The sequence below is a fragment of the Macrobrachium nipponense genome, chromosome 10, assembly GCF_015104395.2.
Source record: "Macrobrachium nipponense isolate FS-2020 chromosome 10, ASM1510439v2, whole genome shotgun sequence".
Taxonomy (NCBI): Eukaryota; Metazoa; Arthropoda; class Malacostraca; order Decapoda; family Palaemonidae; genus Macrobrachium; species Macrobrachium nipponense.
Genome location: NC_087204.1, coordinates 79,842,850 through 79,853,471, shown reverse-complemented (window position 1 = coordinate 79,853,471; position 10,622 = coordinate 79,842,850). Strand labels below are relative to the sequence as shown.

At 36.5% G+C, this 10,622-nt stretch overlaps 1 protein-coding gene across 1 annotated transcript; it reads right to left on the bottom strand.

Moving 5' to 3' along the window:
- Positions 1 to 1,941: 1,941 nt before the first annotated feature.
- LOC135223723 (brachyurin-like) lies at positions 1,942 to 8,937 on the bottom strand. Its single transcript, XM_064262478.1, has 7 exons — positions 8,837 to 8,937; positions 8,014 to 8,059; positions 6,033 to 6,177; positions 4,611 to 4,777; positions 4,032 to 4,118; positions 3,276 to 3,415; positions 1,942 to 2,228 (listed from the first exon to the last, which is right to left on the bottom strand). Exons 1-7 carry the CDS (start codon positions 8,876 to 8,878, stop codon positions 2,097 to 2,099), a joined length of 759 nt encoding a protein of 252 aa, XP_064118548.1. The 5' UTR covers positions 8,879 to 8,937; the 3' UTR covers positions 1,942 to 2,096.
- Between the last annotated feature and the right edge of the window lie 1,685 nt (positions 8,938 to 10,622).

Below are 10,622 nucleotides of genomic sequence, written 5' to 3'. Positions count from 1 at the left end.
AGCGATGAAATTCATCGAAAAATGAAATAAAACAATGAAAATTCCACGGAAAAAAATTCAGACCTTCTTATGAAAAGAATTGTACGTACAGGAGTGAGAACGTTATTGTTAATTATAACTTACTTTAATGAACAAGATCGTTCCTGTGTTAAAGGGCAGAGTGCGAGTCAACATTGTGTACGTATTAAATGCCAAGTGGACTAACTTTATCTTATCAGTAGGTTTTAGTTCTATTTGCCTTACGTCATCTCCGAAATGACTAACGCCGCACATCACAAAACCGAAAGGAACTAGAGAGGAAACGCCGCAAATGTATGTGACTTACGGAATAAAACGCTGGAGACGTATTTCCTTTATTCTCTCAAACACCCATTCATTCTGTTGACTTCCCGGCTGTCATTAGGATCCAACTTCTCGGCTGTCATTGGGACCCAAGCCGATAAGAATGACGCTGATATACCCATTGGCCTGTTCATCAGCATTCTTTGCATGTCCTCTTAAGATAAGGTTTTGGAAGACATTTTTTTTCTTTATTCAGGAAGAAATATTTAAGTTTGTTTAAAGTCTTTTCGAGTAAAACTTTCTTTCAAATGTTTTTCCGTTTTGAGGATGACGTAGAATGTAGCAGATGGTGTACAAGATGAATATGCGTTTTTCTTACGTCATCTGCTCCGTTTCCCGGATTTGATTCATGGCGGCTTATTGACATATGGAGAGAGAGAGAGAGAGAGAGAGAGAGAGAGAGAGAGAGATTTTGATTTTATATATTCTGTATTTCACATTACGATTTACAACTTACATTTCCCTTTTTACCCCCTTGCACACACGCACTCTCTCTCTCTCTCTCTCTCTCTCTCTCTCTCTCTCTCTCTCTCTCTCTCTCTCTATATATATATATATATATTATATATATATATATATATATATATATATATATGTGTGTGTGTGTGTGTGTGTGTGTGTGTGTGTGTGTGTGTGTGTACATGCTTACACTGCAAGTGCTTTTAAAATTAACTCTTTAGAAAATACTTTGAAATGTTAAATACTGAAGGAAATGATACATTACACACACACACACACACACGCACGCACACACACACACACACACACACACACATATATATAATATATATAATAAAAAAGTACATATATGCGCTGTATATGTATGTATCTGTGTACGCATTAGCGCCAAAACATTGGCGGCATACATTCACTTCTTGGAGATACCAAATGTTACCATAAACGGTGGTATTATTGGTAATTCCGCTTCGAAATGGGCGATTAACGTGAGCTTCTAACATATTGGCGCGCGATCCACACATGCACCTTTTCATGGGGATCGAAAATAAAAATCATCTAGATACTTGGATTTTATTCTTGTACAGAATACTCCACTCACAAAGACCACTCTTTATATATATCCCTATCTATATATATATATATATATATATATCTATAATAATAAATCACAGGGTGACAAGAAGATAGTGGGTTATCCAAGGTGACATTTATTAGCCGACGCGTTCCGTAACAACATCGTTACATCTTCAAGGCTAAAGAGAAAAACAAACAAATTAAAATAGAATATAGTCATTATTTTTTATTCCATGTATTTTTAATTTGTTAGTTTTTCTCTTTTAGCCTTGAAGATGTAACGATGTTGTTACGAAACGCGTCGGCTAATAAATGTCACCTTGGATAACCCACTATTTTCTTGTCACGCTGTTCTGATGTATACTTTGGCTTGCTTGCGCCGCTATCTCCAGTCTACTATATATATGTAGTATATATATGTATGTATATATATATATATATATATATATATATATATATATATATATATATATATATACATATATATATATACATATATATATAATATATATATATATATATGTGTGTTTGTGTGTAGATATATACACGTATATATATATATATATATATATATATATATATATATATTTATATATATGATGACTATCATCTACATAATCATCTCGATTCAAGTTCTAAAAAAAAAAAATCTTTTACATCTTTATATTATGTCTCTTGAACTCATCTCGAGAAGGTTTCACTATGGAAGGCCAGTGTGCGACTTAATCCAGTCCACGAAGTCGTAGATGCGAGTTATAGACATCACCTCCATCACTGTCACATCCTGCAGCAGAGTAGAAGGACGCAATGCCGTGGACCATCCCTTGGAAGTACAGAGTGCTGCCGAAGTCACCCTGAATTAAGGAAGGGGTTGGAGTAAGATTCTGAAGTTATTTATTTATTTTTCTTTTATTTATTATTATTATTCTTATTATTATTATTATTATTATCAGTTTTTCTTGTCGACATGGGATGTGGGTGGAGGTATATATGAGGGGCAGGGCTACGACCTAGGCAGTGCTGAATTTCATTATTATCATTATTTCTATTGCCTGGAAATCATTCAGCTACAAAGTATGAAAGTCGTTTAGAGGCTTGACATTTAATAAGAGAAGAAGATATGGGTAAGATTTTAAGATCATTATCATCATCTCAGGCAACGCAAGCAACAATAGATCAAAGCCTTCTAGTTTCGAAGCGAATATTGAGATAATATCCTCTCCTTTCATCTTTGGTTCTTGAAGTCGAGGTTTATTATGTATTCTCTGTGTGCAAGGTATAGTTGCTGAATGCATCCATGCAGTAACGCCTTAACTATTTACCTAACTTTCATCAAAGAATGCATCCTACACGCTACATTTTGAGGTATTTCTTTGCCTATATTTACAAGCTCGGTGGGATATGGTAAATGGATGGGAGAATGATATACTGCTTTGAAAATGAGGGAATGAATAAAGCTGAAGGTAGACAGCTAATTGCAGTTGTTGTCATTTTTATTGTTACCCTGTCATACCTGCAGACTTCAGCTGCCAAGTGTTTGCATGCAATATATATCTACTCATCAGATATCTTTATCGATGCCGGTGTCATGCACATTCCGTTTTAAATAGTATCAATTTAGTGTTACTGATATCTACTTCAGTTAACGTGTACCAGTGCATACTCATATTTCTGGATTTGGTTGTTACCAAAATCGGTGATTTCATGCAGCCAACGCCCTATATTTCATTAGGCATTTATGGAGGCCTAAGTCCCTCCCATTTCTTGGATTATGTAATTGCCAATACGTTTCTATACAAACATAACGACGCAAGTAGGAGGAAACCCTACTTCTTTCTGGGAAAACTGAGACATAAAAGATGAATCTTATGTAGGATGTGATAAAACATAAATCTGCTTACCTGACAGAAAGGTGCGCTTCCATGACCAGTCATGACGCAGATAGTGTGAGGGTATGTCAGTCCGTAGTAGTCTTCACATTCTTTGTCATGGGAAATCGTCACCTTCCCTTCCCTCAGAACGTCAGAATAGTAAGGGTCACCTTCAAATAATACAAAGGTGCATCAATATTAACCTAAGTGTATATATATATATATATATATATATATATATATATATATATATAATATATATATATGCGTGTGTGTGCGTGTTTAGTATAATACAAATGTTGTCATGAAATCTAGAGACAGAAAATGTTTATTATAACAGTGCAACAAATTTGATTCAGAGCATATAGTCCCCTCAACTTTTTTTAAACGGAAAACATGTAAAAATTGTTGAGGATCTTAATTTGTCTCTCAAGTTGATGCAAAATCTTATAATCCTTACAATATCCAATATCACCGGAAATTCATGTTTGCTCCAGGTATCATTCCTTCAAAGTACATTAATGCTTCTTTTTCGTCGGTTTTCAGTGAGTTTAAATCAAAGTTTTAATCGTTTTGATTAAAATTAAATATAAAGAGCTCCGTGATGAGTAAAGAAAACAAAAACAAAATAAATTATTTATACATATATACATAGCGCATATTAACTTTAATATTGTTCTGCCTTAACCTAGAAAACTCGTTTTTCAATTAGCATGCAAAGTCTTGCGTGATGTAATTGAATTATTGATGCGGCTCTTACGGCTGTCTGTAAAATATATAACTTACTTTCAGATGTCTGTCCCCATCCGGTCAGAATGGCCCGAGATCCGTTTTGAATGCTGTACGTCGGGAGTTCCGCCGGCTGTATAGCAGCTGAAAAAAAGTATAACAAAATAAAGATAAAGATGAACTATTATGAAGGAAATACTCAAAAGTCAGACAAAATTTAGCATTTCAACTAAAACGGAAAAGGGTCTTATGGGAATCATTATGAAACTAATAAGTTTACTTGTGGAAAAGGTCATGGGATATACTCGGGCATGAAAATTATTGACCACTTCCTAAACACATAGGTATATATAAACAAGATATGACATTTTTTCTCTGTAAGCACATATGTAAGCAGGCAATTTCGAGATTTCAAATGTTCACATATGTATATAAATAAAAACTTGATTTAGAATTAAACACATTTGTTGCAAGGAAATCATATTTTGTGATACCAACATACATATACATTCATATTTGCATACAAGTTGTCAACGTATGTACAAGCACGGTACACACACATAAAAGCGAGATATCATATGACTTTAACCCACACACGTTCATGCAAACGAGGTATCACAATTCGTAGACACATACGCGTGAAAAGAATTGGCTGCTGCAGTTTGATAAGGGCGATGTCGTTCAGGAAGTCTGTCGGGCTGAATTCCTCGTGGACAATGAATTCGCTGGAGTAGAACTTTACCTGTTCGGGTTCGTGTTCGTAAATGTTGTGGGCTCCGAAAGTCAAGACGGCTTCCTCGGCGCTGAGGGAAGAAGAGAGGAAACTAGGTCACAGCGTCATCTGGTAATCGTTGCTTACTAGAATTTGAATACAAAACTTAGACCAAAGTCCAAGCGCTGGGACCTGAGGTTATTCAGCTCAGAAAGGGAAATCGAGAGTGAAAAGGTTTTAAATGCGTAACAGGAGGAAAACCTCTTAGTTGCACTCTGAAACAACTGTTAGGAGAGGATGGAAAGTAGGTTGGAAGAAAAAGAATATGAATGGAGGTACAGTAAAAGGAATTAAAAAGGCTGCAGTTAGGGGCCGAGGGAACGCTACAGTGAACGCCTACAGTGCACAGCCTTGAGGTGCTCTGACAGCACTATTCCCGAAGGGGGATTATTGTTAATGATCCCGCATGATTCATTATTCCACTCCTGAAAAGACCGTGTACATGCCTCACTTTCTTACCTCTTTTCCTCTTTTAAAAGCATTCAGAGCTGTAGTATTCGAATTATCAGCAAAAATTTATGGTTTTCCCGCGTGATTTTTTATGGCCCCATACTATGAGCTGAGCATTTGATGCTGATCATTCTATGTTCTGAGCAATGCTGGAAGCCCATTTGATGCTGATCATACTATGTGCTGAGCAATGCTGGAAGCTCATTTGTTACTGATCCTGTTATGTGCTGAGCAATGCTGGAAGCCCATTTGATACTGATCATTCTATGTTCTGAGCAATGCTGGAAGCCCATTTGATGCTGATCATTCTATGTGATGAGAAATGCTGGAAGCCCATTTGATGCTGATCATTCTATGTGCTGAGCAATGCTGGAGAACCATTTGATACTAATCATACTATGTACCGAGCAATGCTGGAAGCCTATTTGATGCTCATCATACTATGTGCTTAGCAATGCTGGAAGCTCATTTAATACTGATCATATTATGTGCTGAGCAGCGCTAGAAGCTAATAATACTGATCATACTCTGTGCTGAGCAATGTTGGAAGCTCATTTGATACTGATCATTCTATCCACTGAGCTTTGCTGGAAGCTTATTTCATGCTGATCATACTATGTGCTGAGCAATGCTGGAAGCCCATTTGATACTGATCATTCTATGTGCTGAGCAATGCTGGAACCTCATTTGATACTGATCATTCTATGTACTGAGCAATGTTGGAACTCGGCTCATCTTATAAAGTAATCATACAATGAAATGAGCAATCCTGGCAGCTCACTCAATGCTGATAATGTCATGTAGTGAGCAATACTGACGGCTCATTTATTACTTACGGCGCAATGCACTGAGCAATGGTGACGACCCATTCGTCGGAGAGCAGGAAGCCCTGACACACGCCCCAGGCGTCGATGTGAACCACATAGGGATGGGAATGGGGCGTCACTTCAGTCCCTCCGATGACATTGGAGTGAGATCCCCCTGAAAAATATTCGGTTATATGATTATTATTATTATTATTATTATTATTATTATTATTATTATTATTAATCGTCTGTACAGTCGGTCTCTTAGTGAATTAATTCCAGTGACAATGAGTCTGATAATTACTCTGAATAGTGATCGACAGTGAATGCTGACACTGCTACACATAATGGCTGTAATTCGCAGTGAAGCCCAAAAGGTCAGCGAGTCAATAAAAAAGAATATATCATTCTGTCTTTCTTTTAAATCCTCAGCTGAAAAACGCTGTGGACAGTCAACAGACTATAAACCCAAGACGCCTCCAGGGTGAAATCAGCCTGCAAGGAGACAAGTTATAGGAAAAAGTGATGAATAATAAAATTAATTAATCAATTAATTTTTCTATCGGTATTTTTTTGAAAACTAGCAAAATGAAGACAGAAGACAAATATGCCACTTCATTACAATTCGTCTCTCTTGCGCTGCCTTCTACACTCGTTTAATAAATTTGGTCTATTGCATCAATACAGTTGTTATCATTAACTACTAAATCTAGAAATACATAATACCGCCGTTATCATACTTTATTCTCAGTCCATAAATGCATAGACATGTGTTTATGTATCTACTAAAGTCAACTAACTACACACAGTGTCCTAATTATTTTGCAGCATTTTAACTTACAGTTCCGATTTGATAGAGTAAATGAGTTTATTGGAATTGTTTTAGTATATTATAATGTTGCCAGGCAGAACCATTCTGATGGCTACGTTTCTTCAAGTAAATTGAATTCTCTTCGGAAATGGTCATTTATCGTGATTCATTCCAAGGGACGTTGCTAAATATATCACTATTTACTGTACTTCGCAGCGTCCCTTCGGCACCCGGCTGCAACCCCTCTCATTCCTTTTACAGTGCCTCAGTTCATATTCTCTCACCCATCTTCCCATCCTCTCCTAACGATGATTTCATAGTGCAACTACGAGGTTTTCCTCCTGTTACTCTTTTAAAACCTTTCTACTCTCAATTTCCCTTTCAGTTCTGAATAACCTCATAGGTCCCAGCGTTTGGCCTTTGACCTAAATTTCATGTTCCATTCCATTCCATGTGTGTTATGTTATGTTGTTATATCTTCCGTAATTCAGTTTCGTCTTAAGATAAAAAAAAAATTGTCTTTAAATTTCGTTTCCGTGTCTGGTTAGATCAGAGTATTACCTAAATTAAATACTGTATTAAGTAAAGCTGAATTGGTCTTTGCCTGTACGGCTTAATTTTGAGTGCCCCTAGTTATAATTAACTCGTTTAATCAAATTTCCAAATTTTTCTTATTTATATGGTCATTGGTTAAACGAAGTGATTATTCTCAGAGCCCGGCTTGGCAATAAGCGTGTGTTAATTATCGGCTTAGCTCGGCTCGGTGAATATTCCCAGAGCCGAGCTCGGCGAATAAACGCCTAGCTCTTATTCACCGAGCCCGGCTCTGCAATAAGGCTTGCCTTGGTTAAAAACACTTGAGTATGGTCAGCTCTGAGATAGGTGTCCATTAATGCTAGACGCTGTTTTTAAGTAAACCCCCGTGAATATCTGTAAGCTTGGATATAATAGCCTCAATCGCGCTTCCCCCCCCCCCCCCCCCCCCCCCCCACATCCCCGATAAAATCACTCGTTAAAAATATCTAAGAAGTCTCGTGCGATCGACAATGGTTCACAATAAGTTTTGGTTTGTCTCAGTGAATGAGTAATTTTTGTACTTTCCAGATATTCGGGTTTTATTCATTTCAGTTTTTTCATGCAAATCAAGCTATATTTCTTCTAAGCTGCTGCCGGATGATTGTATTAATTGAAAAATCTTACCTGGTTTGACCTGGGGAGTCAGTGCCTGAGGCTGGTGAGTCGCGCTCTGCAAAAGCAATGCAAGAGCAATTAGTAACACTTCTGAAATCTATAGCTTCTCTCTCTCTCTCTCTCTCTCTCTCTCTCTCTCTCTCTCTCTCTCTCTCTCTCTCTCTCTCTCTTTTTGGCTTGAATTTGTTGATATCCCAGGTACTGAGAAAGAAAACCAGTTGAAACAAATACGACACAAGCTCTCTCTCTCTCTCTCTCTCTCTCAAATTACATGAGTAAAAAATCTTCAATATTTAAAGGGATAGGATCCTCTGCATACGTCACAGCAAGTTAAAGTTCATTATATTCAAGTAATGAAAAGGATATAACCACAAGACTGCAACTAAGTATTAACTGCATTAAAGGGGTGATGAGATGTCTTAAAAGTTACGTAACAACAAGTTAATGGTTAATTAACGATTAGGTATTACTCCGTATCACTTCAGTGGCAAATACACCGAGAGAATCAGGAAAAAATAGTTTTTTCCTTGAAAAACAATGAAGGAACATCATTTTATCACATTAAGATACAGTTAACAATCACTGGAATATTTTTGGCAGTTCTGAAAGAATTGAAAACACGAGGCTGCTGTTTCATTGAACTTTGGAAGACGAAATTGTGCCTGAACAAAACTAGCGAAGTTATAGCTTTTCAACTTACATTTGTTTTAAACCATCCCATCATTGCACACGTGTCAGTGAATACAAAAGTACCAGACGATATATCATTCATGTGCGTATTATTACGCTGGTGTGTATGTGTGTGTTTAATTCTGCAGGCATTGTTACTTACCACCAGGGCACAGAGAAGGACAAGCAGCATTCCACGAAACATGACGGATAAGAACCCTTCTGCCAACCGTTGTCTCGTATATACCTTGAGGTCTGCATGATCTGTATGGGAATATTCTTGCTTAAACAGACGGTAGCTTTCATTTTTTTTTCTTTTTTGTCAGTTGATAACATCTCAACAGGCGTTTAGATATCTCGGTTTGTTTTTTAAATCACATTTCCCATTAGTTTGTCCTCAGAGGATATACCCATCCCAGATAACCTATATCAGTGAAATTTGCAAAGCTCTGTCATGATGATTCCTATCTTTATATATGCATACATACATATATACACGTGTGTGTGTGTGTGTGTGTGTGTGAGAGAGAGAGAGAGAGCATGGTAATTTATGGTAGTGCTGAAATATACAAATAAGAAATCAAACGTTCTCTTTATTGCTTATAAGAACATGAGAGAAAAAAAATAAGATTTAGTGTAATTTGCTCCTCTGACGCACACCAAGATACTTGAGAAGTAAAAGGATGAAGCAGAAAGAGGTAAAAAAGGACGTCGTCAAGCAAAATTTTTAAAAATTTGAATCGAGTAAAAGATAAGAAAGTCGAGACTCGTGAAAATTCCCACAGATATAGATTTTATCTATTTCATTGTAAGGTTTATCATCGACTCTGAATGTGAAGTTGCGTATTCATTGTCTATTTTAGTTTATATTTTTTTCTTATCTTCAGAGAAACAGTAAAGAATGAAGCCTTTTGCAGTTGCTTAGTTTCTGTCATAATTTTATTCCATTTATCGAAGTCAAGGAAAAATACAAATTACAATATTCCATCAGCTTCGTAATAACAACGAAATCTAAATGAGGTGTACTACGTTAAAAAGTTACAGAAAAACACAACGCATACATGACCCTTGTATATTAAATATATGTAAGTATATATATATATGTATATATATATATATAATATAATAATATATATATATATAATAGCTATATAATATATATATATATATACTATATCATTATAAAATTAAAAAAATATATTAATAATAAAATCCACACTTGTGCAAGCTGTGTATTAAAAACTTTACAAGACGGAAGCTTTCATCTACTTGAGCAGTAGATCTCATCAGTCGTACTGACTTTTTTTTTTAAAGATACTAATACATAATTTCACAAAGGGCAGGAAGACGCTAGAAGAGTCTCACAGGGAGCAAACAACATAAACAAACTATCATGATCGTGTTGTTCCGTCGTTAATTTGTTGTCTGGTTAAAAGACGAGCCGATCGCCGTGGCTGAATTGCTTCATCTGTCTGTTCGGCTATTCCCTCCATAGATCTATCAATGGTTCCCTCACCCATACCATCAGCCTCGGCACCTGCATTGGGGGATCTTCCTTCCAATGCCTGAGTACTGAGTAGAAAGAGACACAACCTGGCAGTAGGAGTGGTACAAACACTGTTCTAATATTTATAGTTTTAAGAATCAAATAATTCAAAAATACATCCTCTTGGGTAAATTATTTGTCAAACTCAAACACGTTTAAAATATTAATAAGAACCCCTTCAACTACTCTGCGTCTACCTACGCTATCATCTTTGTTTATCACTTTTGCTCCTTCCCAGTCAGTGACATGCCCTCATTCTAACGTGTGTCTGGCAAATGAACTTAATTCGATCCCATCCTACATGATCGTTTATGTTCTCCTAATCTTACACTTAATTCCCTGCCTGATTCCCCATAATAACAATTATTACAATCTTGACACGGTACCACGTAAACTCCAACGT